This window comes from Schistocerca cancellata, chromosome 2, assembly GCF_023864275.1.
Source record: "Schistocerca cancellata isolate TAMUIC-IGC-003103 chromosome 2, iqSchCanc2.1, whole genome shotgun sequence".
Taxonomy (NCBI): domain Eukaryota; kingdom Metazoa; phylum Arthropoda; class Insecta; order Orthoptera; family Acrididae; genus Schistocerca; species Schistocerca cancellata.
The window spans coordinates 284,870,155-284,893,734 of record NC_064627.1 but is presented as its reverse complement, the minus strand read 5'-3'; the positions used below and the strand labels follow the sequence as shown (position 1 = coordinate 284,893,734).

Here is a 23,580-nt window from a genome sequence, read left to right as displayed (position 1 = left end):
TCTGGTAGCACCTTTTGTAGTAGCTAGTACATTGACTGAAATAGTGTTTCTGAAAATAATATATATGTTCAAAGTGAACTCCATCATTTGTGTAAGTAACGACATGTCAATGCTCATCTTACTGCAATATGAATTATTCACCACAATCACTCTTATATTTACCGGCAGTAGCAGTCCCGTCTGCCTTTCCATTGCAAAAGTATTATCACTGCATGTGCAATCATCTACTACATATTCATTGTGAAGCAGTTGTTTCATTTACCGAGCCACAATAATAACATTAACACTAACATTAACAAGTGGTTGATTTTATAGCGAAAAATAAATGACTTTCATTTTTATGTTGTTTTATTTGCTGCACATGACATTATACACTGAAGCGACAAAGAAACTGGCATAGGGATGTCTTTTCCAATACAGAGATATGAAAACAGACAGAATACGTTACTGCGGTGTGCAATGCCTATATAAGACAACAAGTTTCTGGCGGAATTGTTAGATCGGTTACTGCCGCTACAATGGCAAGTTATCAAGATTTAAGTGAGTTTGAACGTGCGATAGGACACAGCTTCTCCGAGGTAGCGATGAAGTGGGGATTTTCTCGTACGACCATGTCACGAGTGTAACGTGAATATCAGGTATCCGGTAAAACCTCAAATCTCCGAAATGGCTGCGGCCGGAAAAAGATACTGCAAGAATGGGACCAACAACTGAAGAAAATCCCTCAACGTGACAGAAGTGCAACCCTACCGCAAATTGCTGCAAATTTCAATGCTGGGCCATCAACAAGTGTCAGCGTGCGAACCATTCAACGAAACGTCTTCGATATGGGCTTTCGGAGCCGAAGGCCCACTCGTGTACCCTTTATGACCGCACGTTACAGAGCTTTACGCCTCGCCTGGGTCCGTCAACAAAGACACAGGACTGTTGATGACTGGAAACATGTTGCGTGGTCGGACGAGTCTCGTTTCAAATTGTATCGAGCGGATGGAAGTGTCCGGGTATGGAGACAACCTCATGAATCCATGTACCCTGCATGTCAGCAGGGGACTATTCGAGCTGGTGGAGGCTCAGTAATGATGTGGCGCGTGTGCAGTTGGAGTGATGTGTGACCTCTGATACCTTTAGATACGACAATGAAAGGTGACAAGTAAGTAAGCGTCCTGTCTGATCACCTGCATTGTGCATTCCGACGGACTTGGGCAATTCCATCAGAACAATGTGACACGCCATGAGTCCAGAATTGCTACAGAGTGGCTCCAGGAACAGTCTTCTGAATTTAAATACTTCCGTTGGCCACCAAACTCCCCAGACATGAACATTATTGAGCGTCCAGAACTAAATTTTCACTCTGCAGCGGAGTGTGCGCTGATATGAAACTTCCTGGCAGATTAAAACTGTGTGCCGGACCGAGACTCTTTGGTAGAGCACTTTCCCGCGAAAGCTAAAGGTCCCGAGTTCGAGTCTCAGTCCGACACTCAGTTTTAATCTGCCAGGATGTTTCATTGTTGAGCATATCTGGAATGCCTTGCGACGTGCTGTTCAGAAGAGATCTCCACCCCCTCGTTCTCTTGCGGATTTATCGACAGCCCTGCAGGATTCATGGTGTCAGTTCCCTCCAGCACTACTTAAGGCATTAGTTGAGTCCATGCCACGTCGTGTTACGGCGCTTCTGGGTCCCCACGGGGGCCCTACACAGTATTATGCAGGTGTACCAGTTTATTTGGCTCTTCAGTGTACTACATATGCATGTTTTGTTAACCTTAAAATCAGAAATTACAGTACACTGAAAGAAACATGCAGTGCAAAATCATTCGTAAAATTCTCCTGTTGGCCGGATAATGATGTCGTGAACCTGAAACAAATTAAACACATTAGTTAAGAGGAGAAGTAAGGAAGAATTAATGACAGTATATGCCAAATACATTCGGTTTCCATAGCTGCTCTTTTTTCATTGACCTTTAGCAGGAGTAGTCAACGTTTTTTACCTATCGCCCCATTCTTTATCTCTGATAGCAATAAAATTTTCTATCTGCCCACTGGCCCCACAATAATGGTGATTTATAACGTAGGGAAGTAACCGTACTTGGTGGAAATGATACAGCAGAGTTATTGCAAGTTAAAGCGTACAACTGTTATTATTTACCAATTATTTTATGTCAAATTTTTATGGAAAGCTAATAGAAATGCTTTTAACACCCAAACCGCCTAGGACCCACCACAAATGCTAAAACGCCCACTAGTGGGTAGCAGGGGCCAGGTTGACTACCACTGACTTATTCTATGACGTAACATTGGAACAGTGTCAGAGATGACATCAGAAACTCCTTCCACTGTTGGGCGGGTATATGCTGCCGAATGCTTATGGAGTAAACGTTACGTTTTCTTTATTGTGGGCTCCAGGCAGGGCCGTGGTCGGTGTGCCGCACGGCGGCTCCCTGTGCCACGTGGCTGACCGCCGGCAGTGGACGGCCTTGACACGTGGACCTGTTAAGACTCAAACCAGCAGGCGCGACGTCACTTCCGCCGCTAGCATGCGCTGTGGGTTCGTTCCCACCGTTCGCATTTGCTCTCATTACGGCGCAAACCACGACAGATAAGTCAAATGAAAGAGGAGATCAAAGTAATTTTGTCAGTATGCAGTCGAGATTTACAATTCATATGTATGAGAAGATACAACTCCGAGAAGATGTATTTACCTGAACTTCAGCACGTAATTAATAATTTTAGTAATACTTATTTACAAAAGAGATCAAGTACTAATTGTGGCTCTTAGTATCGCACCTTGATTGAACTACTCACATGTATCATATCATAATTAATTGAGCTGTGAGATACCTTTTAATTTAACTTTAATTAAAATCTGCATCTAATTTAATACAAGATACATATGCCATTAGCAAGGCAGCATGTCTTGGTGGACATAATGGCAAACCTCGTCCAACATCTGCTCCGTAAGATTTTCATTCTATTAATTTGCTGTTTACTTATTTGTGTAGTTTCGCCTGCAAGCTAAAAACTACTTTACCTGGCATACTTCTGAGTAGTTCAATGGAAAGAAGAGGAAAAATTCCATAACAATATGGCGCCATGTGCATATTTACTGTAATACGTTACAGCACAGAGATTATGAACTGATTTTCAGCACTGCAAGAAATATTTGCATTTATTTAACTGTAAATTTTTGGCTACCTAGTGCACGTAAAATTAAGCGTATGGTTTCTGTCCTGCTTAGAATTTTTGCGCACAGCTAATGGCACAAATTTTAGATATCATACATGTATTAAAAGTAAATGGGAGATACGATACTGCGTGAAGAGTTTGACAGAGCACTGAAAGATCTGAGTCGAAACAAGGTCCAGGGAGTAGACAACATTCCATTAGAACTACTGACGGCCTTGGGAGAGCCAGTCCTGACGAAACTCTACCATCTGGTGAGCAAGATGTATGAGACAGGCGAAATACCCTCAGACTTCAAGAAGAATATAATAATTCCAATCCCAAAGAAAGCAGGTGTTGACAGATGTGAAAATTACCGAACTATAAGTTTAATAAGTCACAGCTGCAAAATACTAACGCGAATTCTTTACAGACGAATGGAAAAACTGGTAGAAGCCGACCTCGGCGAAGATCAGTTTGGATTCCGTAGAAATGTTGGAACACGTGAGGCAATAGCGACCCTACGACTTATCTTAGAAAATAGATTAAGGAAAGGCAAACCTACATTTCTAGCATTTGTAGACTTAGAGAAAGCTTTTGACGATGTTGACTGGAATACTCTCTTTCAAAGGTGGCAGGGGTGAAATACAGGGAGCGAAAGGCTATTTACAATTTGTACAGAAACCAGATGGCAGTTATAAGAGTCGAGGGATGTGAAAGGGAAGCAGTGGTTGGGAAGGGAGTAAGACAGGGTTGTAGCCTCTCCCCGATGCTATTCAATCTGTATATTGAGCAAGCAGTAAAGGAAACAAAAGAAAAATTCGGAGTAGGTATTAAAGTCCATGGAGAAGAAATAAAAACGTTGAGGTTCGCCGATGACATTGTAATTCTGTCAGAGACAGCAAAGGACTTGGAAGATCAGTTGAACGAAATGGACAGTGTCTTGAAAGGAGGATATAAGATGAACATCAATAAAAGCAAAACGAGGATAATAGAATGTAGTCGAATTAAGTTGGGTGATGCTGAGGGAATTAGAATAGGAAATGACACACTTAAAGTAGTAGATGAGTTTTGCTATTTGGGGAGCAAAATAACTGAGGATGGTCGAAGTAGAGAGGATATAAAATGTTGACTGGCAATGGCAAGTAAAGCGTTTCTGAAGAAGAGAAATTTGTTAACATCGAGTATAGATTTAAGTGTCAGGAAGACGTTTCTGAAAGTATTTGTAAGGAGGGTAGCCATGTATGGAAGTGAAACATGGGCGATAAATAATTTGGACAAGAAGAGAATAGAAGCTTTCGAAATGTGGTGCTACAGAAGAATACTGAAGATTAGATGGTTAGATCACATAACTAATGAGGAGGTATTGAATAGAATTGGGGAGAAGAGGAGTTTGTGGCACAACTTGACAAGAAGAAGGGATCGGTTGGTAGGACATGTTCTGAGGCATCAAGGGATCACAAATTTAGCATTGGAGGACAGCGTGGAGGGTAAAAATCGTAGAGGGAGACCAAGAGATGAATACACTAAGCAGATTCAGAAGGATGTAGGTTGCAGTAAGTACTGGGAGATGAAAAAGCTTGCACGGGATAGAATAGCATGGAGAGCCAGTCTCAGGACTGAAGACAACAACAACAACATTAAAATTTGTGAATCAGGGTGTTGAATGTACAACATATTAAGTAACGTAGATTCAGGGTGTTTCCATTAGGGGGAGGTCTGGGGTCTAAAAAGGGCGACAGCCATCTCACAGTCGCTCACGGTTTGGTATGAAGCTGAAGAGGCAACAGCTATGCTGTGTGGTATATCACCTGTACACGTTTTCGATGATAAGAGATTTTCTTGTGTCTTCAGTCGCGACCCTTGGTAATATTTTGCACAGGTTTGTTGGCGCTTAGATTTTTGATGCAATAGCCAGGACTCTGATTTATTTCTCTCAGCAGTTCAGCAGAACGTTTATTTTTGCGTCTGAAGTTGATTTGGACTCTAAATTTGTGCAGTGAGTCTGGAATTTGCCACATTTTGCCAGTGTGGGACTTCGAATAGTTTTTTCAACTGATCAACACTTGTATTTGGTGTATTGTGCGTCAGTTAGACTGTTGTTATATATAAGATTGTGTGCTTAGCTTCTGTTAATTTCTAACTGTGAGCACTGTTTTTCCCGGTATTTTATTTCTTATTTTCACGTAGTGTGTTCACCAGCCACTATATTGGGAGCTCGAGCTTTTTACAAATCACTTACATACATAGACACTTTTGCTATCCTATGTATGAATTTTAAAGACAATAAGCTGTATCAGTTGAAATTTAATCACTGCAGTTGCGATACATTATTTACCGTTGGTTGCACCTACATTCAACCTTCTATCACGTATCAGTACCGCCCCACGCGTCAAAGTTCGCAACCGAATTGCGAATTTTCGTGGTCGCGCAGGATCTGGAGGACCCAAATGAGCCGCCCCTGTAGTGACTCCGTACCAAGGGCGCCCTCTGCCGCCGCGATGCAGGGCAGCCGGTGGCAGCCGCATAGTCCACTCGCACCTGGAGCCACTTCGCCGCATAACACTACGCAGATGCCGCCTAGTCACGCCTCCGACAGCGTGCTTTAATTCAAAGAGCCTCATTCTTCAGAATGAGATTTTTACTCTGCAGCGGAGTGTGCGCTGATATGAAACTTCCTGGGGAATTAAAACTGTGTGCCGCACAGTTGGTAGAGCACATGCCCCGAAAGGCAAAAAGGTCCCGAGTTCGAGTCTTGGTCCGGCACACAGTTTTAATCTGCCAGGAAGTTTCATATCAGCGCACACTCTGCTGCAGAGTGAAAATCTCATTCTGGAAACATCCCCCAGGCTGTGGCTAAGCCATGTCTCCGCAATATCCTTTCTTTCAAGAGTGCTAGTCCTGAATGGTTCGCAGGAGAGCTTCTGTAAAGTTTGGAAGGTAGGAGACGAGGTACTGGCGAAAGTAAAGCTGTGACGACGGGGCCTGAGTCGTGCTTGGGTAGCTCAGTTGGTAGAGCACTTGCCCGCGAAATGCAAATGTCTCGAGTTCGAGTCTCGGTCCGGCACACAGTTTTAATCTGCCAGAAAGTTTCAGACTCGTTCTTGTTGGTTTTGTCTGAGTTAGACGATATTTCTTGCTGCGTTATTTGTAATGATTCTTCCTATACTTGGCGAAACACAATGTAAGTAAACTTTCTATTTGCTGTTAACTTGCTCGCTTATAATTTCTGCTTCTGTCCAGCTTTCCTACGATGACAGTTACTGCATCACTCTGTAACCCACCTCTCCCTACCATTGTGTACGTAGTCGTACAGAACAAACGTAGCAGTTACGTCTCACTACTTAAGACTTTGGGGTAAATTTATTAGTTTATTTTATTCAAAATGCATATTATAATTAGCTAAACACTTTATGTCATCCCGAGAATAGGTAACGAGGACTCGTTATTGTCACAAAGATATGTATACAAGAGGATGCAAATGTTTTTATTCTTAAGAATAAATTTTTTTTCTTTATAACTATAAGAAATTTATTAGTATTATTGATATATTGGTCTCATGAAAGTGCACGCGAAAAATTTTTTCATATAATCATGTTGTTTTTTTCTGTCCACAGTAGGAACAACGTAACTTCTTTTTACGTAATCTGTAACACTGATAACACTTTTTCATTGACGAAGTACAAAGGAATGTTTCTGATCCTGCTTTGGAAAGACTTTAAGGAAAACGGCCATACGTTTTTAGACAATAAAAATTTTTCACTCGAAGGTTTTAATTTTCGAACATTTGTTGTAGGAAATAAACTCATGACAGTTTTGTCGCGTTTATTTTCAAATAGGGGCATCGAACTCTATTGTAACAATGTGTGACCAACATAAGGTCTGACTGTAGCGCAATTACTGATGGTCTGTACCATACACATGAAAATTGTTACACAGTCTATTCTTATCCATATTACGACATCTCGTGCAACAGATTGTTATCAGTCATAAATTTGTTTTTACTGCAGCCTTCAAAGCAAATAAAACATCATATTTTTTCTCACTTGCGAACCACGACATGCCCAAAGAAGAAAATCATTGTATAATAACTGCTTTACACTACAATGTGACGCGGCTTTAAGTGAAGTATCATGTGTCAATGGGCCCCACAGGCGAACCTGGACAGTGCTAGGGTACCACGACGTTTATTTAATCTGCACAGTGCCCGAGCGCCGAAGCAGGAACATTGCAAGAGGCGGCGAGGCTCCTGCACAGGCTAGAGCTATACAAGACCTGCTAGACACCTGTGAAATGTAGCCCTCAAGAAATTTCGATCACTATAACCATTACTGCTGTTTTATCTTTAGTAATTACACAGAATTGTCTTTTGCTTATTTATGTATGATGAATAGGATCTAAAGATTTGGAAGTTCTTTTATATCTAAAGAAAATATGATCCATCCACGAAGGTGGATAACAAAACATTTGTAACACAGATTCATTGGTATTTTTCACCTGTCTGAGAGCCTTACCACGTTGGATTAATAGAACAGATAGAGGAGAAGCAAGGAAGACTTGTTCGTTTTGTCATGGGATCGCTTAGTAAGTGTTACAGATACTGAACAAACTGCAGAGTCAGTCGCTGTAAGAGAGGAGTTATTCAGGGTGGTCCATTGAACGTGACCAGGCCAAATATCTCACAAAATAAGCGTCAAACGAAAAAAAAACTACAAAGAACGAAGCTTGTCTAGCTTGAAGGGGGAAACCAGATGGCGCTATGGTTGGCCCGCTAGATGCCACTGCCATAGGTCAAACAGATATCAAATGCGTTTCTTTAAATAGGAACCCCCATTTTTATTACATATTCGAGTAGTACGTAAAGAAATATGAATGTTTTAGGTGGACCACTTTTTTCGCTTTTGTGACAGATGGCGCTATAATAGGCACAAACACATGGCTCACAATTTTCGACGAACAGTTGGTAAGAGGTAGGTTTTTTAAATTAAAATACAGAACGGAGGTATGTTTGAACATTTTATTTCGGTTGTTCCAATGTGATACATGTACCTTTATGAACTTATCATTTCTGAGAACGCATGCTGTTACAGCGTAAATACCACATTAATATAATAAATGCTGAAAATTATGTCCGTCAACCTCAATGCATTTGGCAATACGTGTAACGACATTCCTCTCAACAGCGAGTAGTTCGCCTTCCGTAACGTTCGCACAAGCATTGACAATGCGCTGACGCATGTTGTCAGGCGTTGTCAGTGGATCACGATGGCAAATATCCTTCAACTTTCCCCACTGAAAGAAATCCGGAAACGTCAGATCCGTTGAACGTGCGGGCCATGGTATGGTGCTTCGACGACCAATCCACCGGTCGTGAAATATGCTATTCAATACCTCTTCAACCGCACGCGAGCTATGTGCCGGACATCCATCATGTTGGAAGTACATCGCCATTCTGTCATGCAGTGAAACATCTTTTAGTAACATCGGTAGAAAATTACGTAGGAAATCAGCATACATTGCATCATTTAGATTGCCCTCGATAATATGGGGGCCAATTATCCTTCCCGTAATGCCGCACCATACATTAACCCGCCAAGGTCGCTGATGTTCCACTTGTCGCAGCCATCGTGGATTTTCCGTGCCCAATAGTGCGTATTATGCCGGTTTACTTTACCGCTGTTGGTGTATGACGCTTCGTCGCTAAACAGAACGCTTACAAAACTCTGTCATCGTCCCGTAATTTCTCTTGTGCCCAGTGGCAGAACTGTACATGACTTTCAAAGTCGTCGCCATGCAATTCCTGGTGCATAGAAATGTGGTACGGGTGCAATCGATGTTGATGTAGCATTCTCAATACCGACGTTTTTGAGATTCCCGATTCTCGCGCAATTTGTCTGCTACTGATGTGCGGATTAGCTACGACAACAGCTAAAACACCTACTTGGGCATCATCATTTGTTGTAGGTCGTGGTTGACGTTTCACATGTGGCTGAACACTTCCTGTTTCCTTAAATAACGTAATTATTCGGCGAACGGTCTGGACACTTGGATGATGTCGTCCAGGATACCGAGCAGCATACATAGCACACGCCCGTTGGGCATTTTGATCACAATAGCTATACATCAACACGATATCGACCTTTTCCGCAATTCGTAAACGGTCCATTTTAACACGGGTAATGTATCACGGAGCAAATACCGTCCGCACTGACGGAACGTTACGTGATAGCACGTACTTATACGTTTGTGACTATTACAGCGCCATCTATCACAAAGCGAAGAAAGTGGTCCAACTAAAACATTCATATTTCTTTACGTACCTCACGAATATGTATTAAAAATGGGGGTTCCTGTTTAAAAAAAACGCAGTTGATATCCGTTTGACCTATGGCAGAGCCATCTAGCGGGCCAACCATAGCGCCATCTGGTTTCCCCCCGTCAAGCTAGACGAGTTTCGTTCTTTGTAGTTTTTTCGTTTGGTGCTTATTTCGTGAGATATTTGGCCCAGTCACTAACAATGGACCACCCGTCATGCAACACATTAGCTCCATATACTTCTCCCAGCTCACCACGACGAACAAATCAGAAAAATTAGAATTCATAAAAAGTTTTATCGACAGTAGTTGTTGCAACGCAGCATTCGCGAACGGAACACTGAAGGGGGTAAGGATATTGATTGCACGATTTTTCTCTAATACACACCATGAGATGATTTTTGTGGAGTGTAGTCTCTACTATTTGATTGCAAATAACAAGGTACATAGCAAGTACAATTTCAGTGTCTCTATGCTGTTCGTTTTTGGAACACAACCTACGACCAGCTTAGAGAGAGAAGTGGTGACACTTTCTGCAGGACCTGACCATCATTTTGCAAGACAATGCTCAAGCACATACAGTGCAAACTCTTACTGAGTTGTCTGACTATTTGGGCTGCTAAGTGCTATACCACTTACTGCACTCCCCTGACTTAGGCCCTCGTGAGTTCAACTCGATTTTTAAACTGAAGGAAACTCTTCACGGCATTCGCTTCATAACTGCTAGAAATACGTCGGGCAATAGACGGCGCCGCTCGAACTGTCACTGCTGGCACTGCTAAGAGTGTCCTACGATTTCCACATCGCTGGCAACGGGTTATACACAACGCTGGTGACTACTTTGAAAACTTTGAAACACTTATCTATTTTGTAAGAGCTGTAAATAAATAGTTGCCACTATTAAAGTTCCAACCCTCGCATTTCTTAAGTCCATGTACATTACAGCTCAATAATTACGTCGCTTATAGTCAGCAGAATGGAGATATTGTGCCTAATATCCGACGAAAAACTCCGAAAGCATTTGCCATTTCGCTAATTGACGAGTTATTGCTGTTTTAACTGATCGTTGAGATATGAAACCATACTCCCTCCTTGTCTTCTCTTGTCTTGCTAGCACAAGCGGTTGTGTCAGAATGTGTTGACAGACAAACTATATCCGTAATATCTCATTACGAACTTCCTGCCTAGGACAACTACTGTAACTGGCACCCAAGGCAAACTTCGACATTATTCCAACTCCGTCAACCTGTCGAGTTTATCACGTTCTCTTGTTTGAACCTCATCGCTGTTCCACCTCTGTATTTGTTTGCTGAGATCAAAAAATTTTTACAGTGGAGTAGGAGATACACATCCATCTTTTGCATGGAAGTTTTCAAAGCATAGAACAAAATACAGCCCCCACAATGGCTGCAATAATCACTCGATTCCTTTTTCTTTGCTTCATCGTTGATCAGTGCAAATCTGTGTCAAACAAAACAACAAATGCGAAACGTACTATTTACACTTGTGTTGGCTCACTTGGTAAAAAAAAGAGTAGCCGAAAATAACAAACAAGCGTCTGCTCACAAGGGAAAGTTAGGTCTTTGTCAACTATTGCTCAACACAGTTATATCCAAATTTCTTGATGATTCCATTTCATACATTTTTGTACCACCCCATAGTGACTTCAAATCCATTCCATTCTTCTCCTTCTTCTTCTTCTTCTTCTTCATCCACAACTTTACCTTATTCCCCCTCCATTGTCATCTTCCCCCACCCCTCTTTCTTTTGTCCTTGCTATTTCATTTCGCCTGTCTCAAAACGCCGCGGTCACAAATCTGCGACAATGGCACGCAGCCATATCCCTGTTACGACGGCGAAGGACAACCAACAGAATGGGTCCTCTTGTCCCACACTGTTGTCAATAAATCACTGTCGACTTCCCTTGCCGGTCACTGAAATTCGTTTGCTGCTTGCGTAAATATTGAACGACTACCATCTCCATAATTACCATTTTTATAAGTAATATATAACCTACACATACCTCCAGTATTAAAAAAATTTAAATGGAAATTAGACTTCAAGAAGAATATAATAATTCCAATCCCAAAGAAAGCAGATGTTGACAGATGTGAAAATTACCGAACAATCAGTTTAATAAGCCACAGCTGCAAAATACTAACACGAATTCTTTACAGACGAATGGAAAAACTGGTAGAAGCCGACCTTGAGGAAGATCAGTTTGGATTCCGTAGAAATACTGGAACGCGTGAGGCAATACTGACCTTACGACTTATCTTAGAAGAAAGAATAAGGAAAGGCAAACCTACGTTTATAGCATTTGTAGACTTAGAGAAAGCTTTTGACGATGTTGACTGGAATACTCTCTTTCAAATTCTAAACGTGGCAGGAGTAAAATACAGGGAGCGAAAGGCTATTTACAATTTGTACAGAAACCAGATGGCAGTTATAAGAGTCGAGGGATGTGAAAGGGAAGCAGTGGTTGGGAAGGGAGTAAGACAGGGTTGTAGCCTCTCCCCGATGCTATTCAATCTGTATATTGAGCAAGCAGTAAAAGAAACAAAAGAAAAGTTCGGAGTAAGTATTAAAATCCATGGAGAAGAAATAGAAACTTTGAGGTTCGCCGATGACATTGTAATTCTGTCGGAGACAGCAAAGGACTTGGAAGACCAGTTGAACGGAATGGACAGTGTTTAGAAAGGAGGATATAAGATGAACATCAACAAAAGCAAAACGAGGATAATGGAATGTAGTCGAATTAAGTCGGGTGATGCTGAGGGAATTAGATTAGGAAATGACACACTTAAAGTAGTAAAGGAGTTTTGCTATTTGGGGAGCAAAATAACTGATGATGGTCGAAGTAGAGAGGGTATAAAATGTAGACTGGCAATGGCAAGGAAAGCGTTTCTGAAGAAGAGAAATTTGTTAACATCGAGTATAGATTTAAGGGTCAGGAAGTCATTTCTGAAAGTATTTGTGTGGAGTGTAGCCATGTATGGAAGTGAAACATGGACGATAAATAGTTTGGACAAGAAGAGAATAGAAGCTTTCGAAATGTGGTGCTACAGAAGAATGCTGAAGATTAGATGGGTAGATCACATAATTAATGAGGAAGTATTGAATAGGATTGGGGAAAAGAGAAGTTTGTGGCACAACTTGACCAGAAGAAGGGATCGGTTGGTAGGACATCTTCTGAGGCATCAAGGGATCACCAATTTAGTATTGGAGGGCAGCGTGGAGGGTAAAAATCGTAGAGAGAGACCAAGAGATGAATGCACTAAGCAGATTCAGAAGGATGTAGGTTGCAGTAGGTACTGGGAGGTGAAGAAGCTTGCACAGGATAGAGTAGCATGGAGAGCTGCATCAAACCAGTCTCAGTACTGAAGACCACAACAACAACAACAACAAATGGAAATTTTCGAACATATCTGAAATAAGGTAATTCGCAGTAACAGTAGAAAACTCACCTGAACCCTTGGGGGCTGGGAAAGCATGTAGACCACGGCCTTTGCTATATCTTCCGCTTCCAAGCAAGGCATTGTCTTGAACGTTTGTGCCCACCTTTCAGACTGGTTCATCGCATTGGTTTTCACGACCCCTGGAGAAATTTGCTGCAAACAGAGGAATTAATTTTTAATGTTCCATACATGTACAATGATAAGGTGATGTTTGTAATTCTATTTTGGATACGAAGGAATTTTGTTATGTATTGTAAAAATATTGCAATTTTTAATGGTTACAGAATTCTACAAGCGTAAGCGCGGAAGATCACAACGTTCTTAGACAGACCACATAAATGGAGTAACGGAAAATCGCAGCACCGACAAGGAAGATGCGCTGGATAAAGAGGCTCGGCGGAAGACAACAGGAATACAACAAGATGTTGGTATTAATTAATCTTCATATTTATTAATCCTGTAAGAATAATAATTTTTAATGAATGGTATCCATAATTTTTTTTAAATTCGAGCCAATCTAATTCAGTCGCGGGACGACAGCATGATTTGTTATTATACCTACCGTAGGAAAAGTACTTTTTTGCTAAACATACTTATACTTGAGCTGAAATCTTTTCTTCTAAACCAGAGTAATACCTACGCTTAGCGATTTTGACAAAATTATGTCTGAAATGGAGGCTCTTTAAGTCGCCTCTCCCATGGGAATGTCAAATATGTGGTTTTGAGTCTCAATACAGCACACAGTTTTGTTACGTATGTGCTTTCTACTAATTGTCTATTACTGTAAAATATATTTGTCCCTGTTCATACGTAACGTTGTTTGCAAAACTTACAGTTACCAAAACTATGTTATTGTGTTCATTATGAAGGTGGAACTTATTTTACAGCCGATATATCACTTAATTGTAGATTACAGGCTTTGTAATGATAAGACACATACTTCGAAACTAGATGCGTATGTGGATTACGACCATAATTTATTGGTTATGAATTCCAGAATAAAACTCAATAAATTACACAAATGTAGGATATTAATTCCAATGCCAAAGAAAGCAGTAACTGACAGTATCAAATATTACCGAACCATCATTTCGATAAGTCATGGTTGCAAAACACGAGTCCAAATTATTTACGGAAGAATGGAAAACCTGGTAGACGCCAACCTCGTGGAAGATCAGTTTGAATTCCGGAAAGGTGGAGGAACACGCGTGGCAATACTGACTTTACGACGTGTCCTACAAGACAGCCTGAAGAAAGACAAGTTGCATATATAGCATTCAAGTAAATAGGCAAATATTTTGACATTATTTACTGGATTACATTATTTGAAACTCTAAGAGTAACGGGAATAAAATACAAGGAGAAAAATGTTATTTACAACTTGTACAGAAGCCAGACTGCAGTTATAGGAGTCGAAGAACATGAAAGGGAAGCAGAAGTTAAAAAGAATCGATGAAAGAGATGAAACGAAACTTCAGGTTGAAGAAATAAAAACTTTGACGTTTGGCGATGACATGGTAATTCCGTCAGAAACAGCAGAAGTCTTGGAAGAGCAGTGAACGAAATGGATATTATTTTGAAAACGCGAAATGAGAACAAGGACATATAATGTCTCGTTGCAATCCTTGTTCACAGTACGAGCAGCCCTTAGCGGCTCGCCGTCTCACAACTGTTCATGACGTCGCCTTTCCGGCTTAGATATTTTTTAATATGTGACTTGTAAGTACTGCATCTTTTCCAGTCAGTACAAACTTTAATTTTATTAATGTACTATATACCTAATATGTTTTAGAACAGTTAGTCTAATTCTGAAGACGACGCTCATAGTAGCGTCGAAACCAGGTCAATTTTGACTTAATATTTGTGACCGAGGGCTTATTTGTTCCAATATATGACATATAATGTTGTTGAATTATATCAGGCGATGCTGAAGAAATTGGATTAGGAAGTGAGATACTGAGAGCAGTAGATGAGCTTTATTTGGGCATCAAAATGACTGGCGATGGCCGAAGTAGAGAAGATACAAAATGCGGACTGCCAATAGTAAGGAGGGCATTTCCGAAAAACAGAAATCTGTTAGCATTTAATATAGATTAAAATGTTAGGAAGTATTTTCTGTAGGTACTAGTCTGGAATGTGGCTTTTTATGGAAGCAATACGTGCATATTAAACAGCAGTTGCAAAAAGAGAACAGACGCTTTTGAAATGTGGTGGTACAGGAGAATGTTGAACACTGAATGGGGTGGTTCGGATAACTAATAACGAGGTAACGAGTCGAACTGGAGAAAAATGAAATGCATGACGCAGGTTAACTAAAAGAATGGAATTATTGATCGGGCACATCGGAAAATTTGGAAATTCGTGGTAATATCTTATGGGACCAAACTGCCGAGGTTATCGGTCCCTAAGCTTACACAGTACTTAAACTAACTTATGCTAAGGACAACACATACACACCCATGCCCGTGGGAGGACTCGAGCCTCCGACGGGAGGAGCCGCGCCAACCGTGACAGGACGCCTCGAACACACACTGAGACACATAAAGGAGGAAAGTGTATGTTGGTAAAAATTGTAGAGGTAGAACAAAGCATTACCTCAACATTCTTCCTCAAACGGATGTTGGCTGCAGTAGTTGTTCAGGGAAGTGCTCAGGATAGCTTAGCGTGGATAATTGCACAGAACCAGTCTTCGGACTGAAGACCACGGTGACAACATATTAATCAAAGAATTTCTAGGTACGTATACGTTACTGACAGGACGAGAAATGTTGTCTTACCCCAACACGAATGTTGCTCTTTTTGGCGACGAGGTCCTTCCTGAGTCCTTCAGCCATAATCCTCACAGCTGTTTTGTTGGCTGAGTGCATCCCGAGGCCATCATTGAAAATCGGTATATGGGCCGCAGTACTGCAAAGGAAAGTCACTCATAAAGCTTTACCGAAGCTCAGGTTGCTCCGTATCAAGTTCCCATTCTATAAAATGCTGTGAAATTAATGGCAGAGCAAAGGCGGACTGCAAGATTGACTAATAAACTGTCTCTACACGAGCTGTAATTAATCTAGCCTTGTCTTCTCAGTACCTATGACAAAGATACGTCGGGGGTGCTAGTGTATTCCTAGACTCCTGAACAGTGGATCTTGACATCTAGTAGCTAGTCTTTCGCGGGATAGTCTGTGTCTGTCTTCACGTGCCCAACAGTTCCGACGTTTCATCGTCCTAGGAAGAAACCGAAGTCTGCCACCTGCTTTATCTCCTACTGAGCCTGTGCGATCATTCCTTCTCATATCTCGACAAATTCCTACGTCAAGATACACTCCTGGAAATGGAAAAAAGAACACATTGACACCGGTGTGTCAGACCCGCCATACTTGCTCCGGACACTGCGAGAGGGCTGTACAAGCAATGATCACACGCACGGCACAGCGGACACACCAGGAACCGCGGTGTTGGCCGTCGAATGGCGCTAGCTGCGCAGCATTTGTGCACCGCCGCCGTCAGTGTCAGCCAGTTTGCCGTGGCATACGGAGCTCCATCGCAGTCTTTAACACTGGTAGCATGCCGCGACAGCGTGGACGTGAACCGTATGTGCAGTTGACGGACTTTGAGCGAGGGCGTATAGTGGGCATGCGGGAGGCCGGGTGGACGTACCGCCGAATTGCTCAACACGTGGGGCGTGAGGTCTCCACAGTACATCGATGTTGTCGCCAGTGGTCGGCGGAAGGTGCACGTGCCCGTCGACCTGGGACCGGACCGCAGCGACGCACGGATGCACGCCAAGACCGTAGGATCCTACGCAGTGCCATAGGGGACCGCACCGCCACTTCCCAGCAAATTAGGGACACTGTTGCTCCTGGGGTATCGGCGAGGACCATTCGCAACCGTCTCCATGAAGCTGGGCTACGGTCCCGCTCACGCCCCAACATCGTGCAGCCCGCCTCCAGTGGTGTCGCGACAGGCGTGAATGGAGGGACGAATGGAGACGTGTCGTCTTCAGCGATGAGAGTCGCTTCTGCCTTGGTGCCAATGATGGTCGTATGCGTGTTTGGCGCCGTGCAGGTGAGCGCCACAATCAGGACTGCATACGACCGAGGCACACAGGGCCAACACCCGGCATCATCGTGTGGGGAGCGATCTCCTACACTGACCGTACACCACTGGTGATCGTCGAGGGGACACTGAATAGTGCACGGTACATCCAAACCGTCATCGAACCCATCGTTCTACCATTCCTAGACCGGCAAGGGAACTTGCTGTTCCAACAGGACAATGCACGTCCGCATGTATCCCGTGACACCCAACGTGCTCTAGAAGGTGTAAGTCAACTACCCTGGCCAGCAAGATCTCCGGATCTGTCCCCCATTGAGCATGTTTGGGACTGGATGAAGCGTCGTCTCACGCGGTCTGCACGTCCAGCACGAACGCTGGTCCAACTGAGGCGCCAGGTGGAAATGGCATGGCAAGCCGTTCCACAGGACTACATCCAGCATCTCTACGATCGTCTCCATGGGAGAATAGCAGCCTGCATTGCTGCGAAAGGTGGATATACACTGTACTAGTGCCGACATTGTGCATGCTCTGTTGCCTGTGTCTATGTGCCTGTGGTTCTGTCAGTGTGATCATGTGATGTATCTGACCCCAAGAATGTGTCAATAAAGTTTCCCCTTCCTGGGACAATGAATTCACGGTGTTCTTATTTCAATTTCCAGGAGTGTATTTGTATGATTTTTCAAAAACAGACATGATGTCCGATGGCATAACCGCAGCATGCGAAGGTTGCTGTGTATGGACGGGTTACTCCTGTAAACGAAAATGCAGATCTGAAGATGGTTCTACAGGAACCGAAACCGGACATGTGGATAAACATTTTTTGCAATCAAGACGAATTATAAATAACATTGGTTATTTGTATGAGTCGACTGTTTCCAGCTGTCACTCATAGTAATTGTACCCATAGGATATTTTGTTTATTTATTTTGTAAAGTACACACTTTTATATTTTTGAATACTTAAAGCAAGTAACCAATCATGGCATCTCTATGAAACCTTATCAGTATCCTACTGCACATTTCTGCCGCTTCTTTTCAGGTAGTAAGTCGTTTCAGAAAACTGCCTCATCTGCAGAAAGTGTGAGTTTACGGTAATGTCTGCCAGATCATCAATAAATAACGCGAATAGCAAGGATCCTAACACACTTCTCTGGGCAGACCTGAAGTTACTTTTACATCTGTAGATGACTCTCTATCCACATGTTTGAACCTCCTCACCAAACAATTCTTAATCCATTCACATATATTGTTTGATACTCCATATTGCCGACCTTTCTGTAATAAGTGCTGGTGTGATGCAAAGTGAAATGCTTTCCAGAAGACAATAAAAGTTGCATCCGTCTCGTTGGTCCAATCCTTGGTTTTCGCGATGTGATGTGAGAAAAGCGCGAGTTGGGTTCTCATGACCGATGTTCGGAAGTCCATGCCGATTAAAAAATGGTTCAAATGGCTCTAAACACTATGGACTTAACATCTGAGGTCATCAGACCCCTAGACTTAGAACTACTTAAACCTAGCTAAACTAAGGACATCACACACATGCATGCTCGAGGCAGGATTCGAACCTGCGACCGTAGCAGCAGCGCGGTTCCGGACTGAAGCGCCTAGAACCACTCGGCCACAGTGGCCGGCTCACGCCGATTAGAATAGGGGAAGCCATTCTGTTCTAGATACCTCATAACGTTTCATTTCAGAACCGTAATGTATCCTCTATCTCCAGTGAGGATTTTTGTGATTTTAAATTTAAAGAAGAAAGTACAATGCTGACCAAGGGAAGACAAATCACAACGGCAACGAGAAAAGAAAACGTACAGTTATGAGAATTGGGAGGAAGGCGTTGAACCTTACACTATTTTTGTAGTATAAAATGAATTTATAAGAGATTATTTCTTTAATCTTGCGGGTTTTGCTACAGGACCAGTAGTCGTCGTTGGTGACATAAGACTGTGTCATTGTTTTCAATGCAAAGAAATAGCCTGTACGGTAATAATCTACATCTACATACATACTCCGCGATCCACCATACGGTGCGTGTCGGAGGGTACCTCGTACCACAACTAGCATCTTCTCTTCCTGTTCCACTCCCAAACAGAACGAGGGAAAAATGACTGCCTATATGCATCTGTACGAGCCCTAATCTCTCTTATCTTTTCTTTGTGGTCTTTTTGCGAAATGTAAGTTGGCGGCAGTGAAATTGTACTGCAGTCAGCCTCAAATGCTGGTTCTCTAAATTTCCTCAGTAGCGATTCACGAATAGAACGCCTCCTTTCCTCTAGAGACTCCCACCCGAGTTCCTGAAGCATTTCCGCAACACTCGCGTGATGATCAAACCTACCAGTAACAAATCTAGCAGCCCGCCTCTGAATTGCTTCTATGTCCTCCCTCAACCCGACCTGATAGGGATCCCAAAAGCTCGAGCAGTACTCAAGAACAGTTCGTATTAGTGTTTTATAAGCGGTCTCCTTTACAGATGAACCACATCTTCCCAAAATTCTACCATTGAACCGAAGACGACTACCCGCCTTCCCTACAACTGCCATTAATTACATGCTTGTCCCACTTCATATCGCTCTGCAATGTTACGCCCAAATATTTAATCGGCGTGACTGTGTCAAGCGCTTCACTACTAATGGAGTATTCAAACATTACGGATTTTTTTTCCTATTCATCTGCATTAATTTACATTTATCTATATTTAGAGTTAGCTGCCAGTAATAATAATAATAATAATAATAATTACTATTAGACATCGTTAAAAATATAGGTTCAATTTACAAATGTCGAAATGTGAAAACGACAGCGCGCTTATGACGGGTGATCATTGCGTCACAAAACTGACTACTCCCGACTAATTTAAAAGGCCAAAAGTATACGAAATATTTCCCTTTATAGGAATGACAACGTAATGCACTTAACAACCAAAATAAAGTCGTAAATGACGTACAACAGAAATCATGGTACCAGAATGATACAACATTCTAATAGTGAGGCCCAAAGAAAAAGAAAAAGAGGGAAGACTGTTATTTCTCTTATTTTTTAAGACAAATGATCAAAAATTTCATAGGTGGTTAAGGCATCGAAATAAAGTTCATACTCTGAAATATAACCTTGTAACTTCTATCGCTGAAACACAATAATGTGCTAAATATATTCTCAAATTCTGCAGCACATGGATGTCACTGATATGGGACGCTATCAGTCACTGGTCAGAGTTATTGGGTCCAGAGATTTACGTTATATTTGCTTAAAAGAGGGGCTGACCCAGCTGTAAAATGTTTATGTAAACTGAAAAGGATCCTATCGGTTCCTGGGGCCTTGTTCATTTTTTACGATTTCTGACTAGTCTGCGAATATTTTTTTCTGCGACATGAAACTCTATATCTACGGCCAGTAATCGCTCCTGGATATCCGACCATGGATAAATTACGCAATGCGTCATATGAGCAATTAAGTCATTCCTTGCCTGATGTCTGACTTTTATCGTTGCGACGCTATCAGCCTGAATGGAGAACAACTGATTACTTTAATAATGATCGTCTGCGTACTGCAAGACTTTAGGACACATTTATATTATTGAAATTAAAATATTCTCGAAAATCTTGGAATTCCTGGAACCGATATCTCGTCAGTATCAATGTCGATAACAGGCAAAATTGGTCGAGATTCTCGATTCACAGAATTGGTGGACTGTCCATATACATAACTAAGTTTGTACGGAACCCACAGTGTTCAAATCTTTCTCGCACTTGGCCAGTTGTTTAACCGCGGAATGACGCCTTTTGAACACACCCATTGCTGTAGCGAAACTTTGACCGGCTTCGAGTTGTCCAACTGTCTGTTCACGATCGTAAGTAATCAAACGATGTCCTGCAGATGTGTTGCCATATCACAGACACTCACACTAATTGTTTCCACAAAAACATTCGTCACACACCATACTGCATGAACTGTCGAATGCATACAGAGCGTTCGTACATAGGCTTCGCTGCATTTAACACGTCAACGTTTCCTTTCACTACCATTGATTGGTTGTTCCGTAGCAACTGACATTTCTTCCTTAGCAAGTGTCGAACAGGGTATTTTTATTTTCTGGAAACGAAGAATAAACACAGGAAAAGACAGCAGGTCTACTCGTCGTAAAATGTTATTCCAGCGATCAGTACACAAAGTTGTGGTAACTAATTTTTGTAACGTAATCGTCGTCATTGTCGAAGATATTGTGGAATCCGCTATATCATCGACAGCCAGTGATAAACTCAGACACTTAAGAAGCTTGGAGGTGCTATCACGAGGAAAGGGCGCACGAACTGCTCCAAAATTATCTTTGTACATCTACATCTACATCATACTCCGCAAGCCTCCTAATAGTGTGTGGCCGAGGGTACTTTCGGTACCACTATCTGATCCTTCCAACCCTGTTCCACTCGCCAATAGTACGTGAGAAGAATGGTTGTCGGAAAGCCTCGGAAAGCCTCTGTACTGGCACTAATTTCTTGAATTTTCTCCTCGTGGTCAATACGCGAGATGTATGTGGGCGGAAGCACTATGTTGTCTGACTCCTCCTGAAAAGTGTTTGTACCGCAATTCCAGTAGTAAATCTCTCCGTGATGCACAATGCCTCTCTTGTAACGTCTGCCAGTGGAGTTTGTTTAACATCTCCGTAACGCGTTCTCGCCAGCTAAACGATCCCGTGACGAAATGCGCCATTCTTCGTTGCATCTTCTGTTTTTCCTCTATCAATCCTATCTGATAGGGATCCCAGATAGATGCACAATATTCAAGAATCGGGCGAACAAGCGCCTTATAAGCCACGTATTTCGTATATGAGTTACATTTCCTTAAGATTCTTCCGATGAATCTGAGTCTGGTGTCTGCTTTCCCGACTATCTGTTTTATGTGGTCAATCCACTTAAGGTCGTTCTGGATAGTTACGCCTTGATATTTTACGGCAGACGTTGTCTCCAGCTGTTTGTCATCAGTAGCGTAGCTGTACAGTAATAGATTTCTTTTCCTATGTATACGCAACATGTCACATTTATTTACGTTCAGGGTCAACTGCCAGAGTCTACACCATTCATCACTTCTCTGCAGGTCGTTCTGCAAATTCTTATTATCTTCTGGCGTTGCTACTTCGGTATAAACAGCTGCATCATTTGCGAATAGCTTTAAAGAGCATCCGACGCTTCTACTAGATCATTTATGTATATTGTGAACAGCAAGGGTCCTATCAGACTTCTCTGTGGTACTTCGGATATTACCTTTACATCTGTCGATTTACACTCCTGGAAATTGAAATAAGAACACCGTAAATTCATTGTCCCAGGAAGGGGAAACTTTATTGACACATTCCTGTGGTCAGATACATCACATGATCACACTGACAGAACCACAGGCACATAGACACAGGCAACAGAGCATGCACAATGTCGGCACTAGTACAGTGTATATCCACCTTTCGCAGCAATGCAGGCTGCTATTCTCCCATGGAGACGATCGTAGAGATGCTGGATGTAGTCCTGTGGAACGGCTTGCCATGCCATTTCCACCTGGCGCCTCAGTTGGACCAGCGTTCGTGCTGGACGTGCAGACCGCGTGAGACGACGCTTCATCCAGTCCCAAACATGCTCAATGGGGGACAGATCCGGAGATCTTGCTGGCCAGGGTAGTTGACTTACACCTTCTAGAGCACGTTGGGTGGCACGGGATACATGCGGACGTGCATTGTCCTGTTGGAACAGCAAGTTCCCTTGCCGGTCTAGGAATGGTAGAACGATGGGTTCGATGACGGTTTGGATGTACCGTGCACTATTCAGTGTCCCCTCGACGATCACCAGTGGTGTACGGCCAGTGTAGGAGATCGCTCCCCACACCATGATGCCGGGTGTTGGCCCTGTGTGCCTCGGTCGTATGCAGTCCTGATTGTGGCGCTCACCTGCACGGCGCCAAACACGCATACGACCATCATTGGCACCAAGGCAGAAGCGACTCTCATCGCTGAAGACGACACGTCTCCATTCGTCCCTCCATTCACGCCTGTCGCGACACCACTGGAGGCGGGCTGCACAATGTTGGGGCGTGAGCGGGAGACGGCCTAACGGTGTGCGGGACCGTAGCCCAGCTTCATGGAGACGGTTGCGAATGGTCCTCGCCGATACCCCAGGAGCAACAGTGTCCCTAATTTGCTGGGAAGTGGCGGTGCGGTCCCCTACGGCACTGCGTAGGATCCTACGGTCTTGGCGTGCATCCGTGCGTCGCTGCGGTCCGGTCCCAGGTCGACGGGCACGTGCACCTTCCGCCGACCACTGGCGACAACATCGATGTACTGTGGAGACCTCACGCCCCACGTGTTGAGCAATTCGGCGGTACGTCCACCCGGCCTCCCGCATGCCCACTATACGCCCTCGCTCAAAGTCCGTCAACTGCACATACGGTTCACGTCCACGCTGTCGCGGCATGCTACCAGTGTTAAAGACTGCGATGGAGCTCCGTATGCCACGGCAAACTGGCTGACACTGACGGCGGCGGTGCACAAATGCTGCGCAGCTAGCGCCATTCGACGGCCAACACCGCGGTTCCTGGTGTGTCCGCTGTGCCGTGCGTGTG

The 23,580-nt window shown here is 43.1% G+C and overlaps 1 protein-coding gene across 1 annotated transcript in view; it reads right to left on the bottom strand.

Moving 5' to 3' along the window:
• Window positions 1-330: 330 nt before the first annotated feature.
• LOC126161627 (dehydrogenase/reductase SDR family member 11-like) overlaps window positions 331-23,580 on the bottom strand; it is a 65,954-nt gene continuing 42,704 nt past the window's right edge. The window contains exons 4-6 of the mRNA XM_049917586.1: window positions 15,709-15,838; window positions 12,941-13,084; window positions 331-1,855 (exon numbers count right to left, since the gene is read on the bottom strand). Coding sequence (XP_049773543.1) covers window positions 1,811-1,855; window positions 12,941-13,084; window positions 15,709-15,838 — 319 coding nt within the window. The 3' untranslated portion in view covers window positions 331-1,810. The remainder of the gene's footprint in view (window positions 1,856-12,940; window positions 13,085-15,708; window positions 15,839-23,580) is intronic.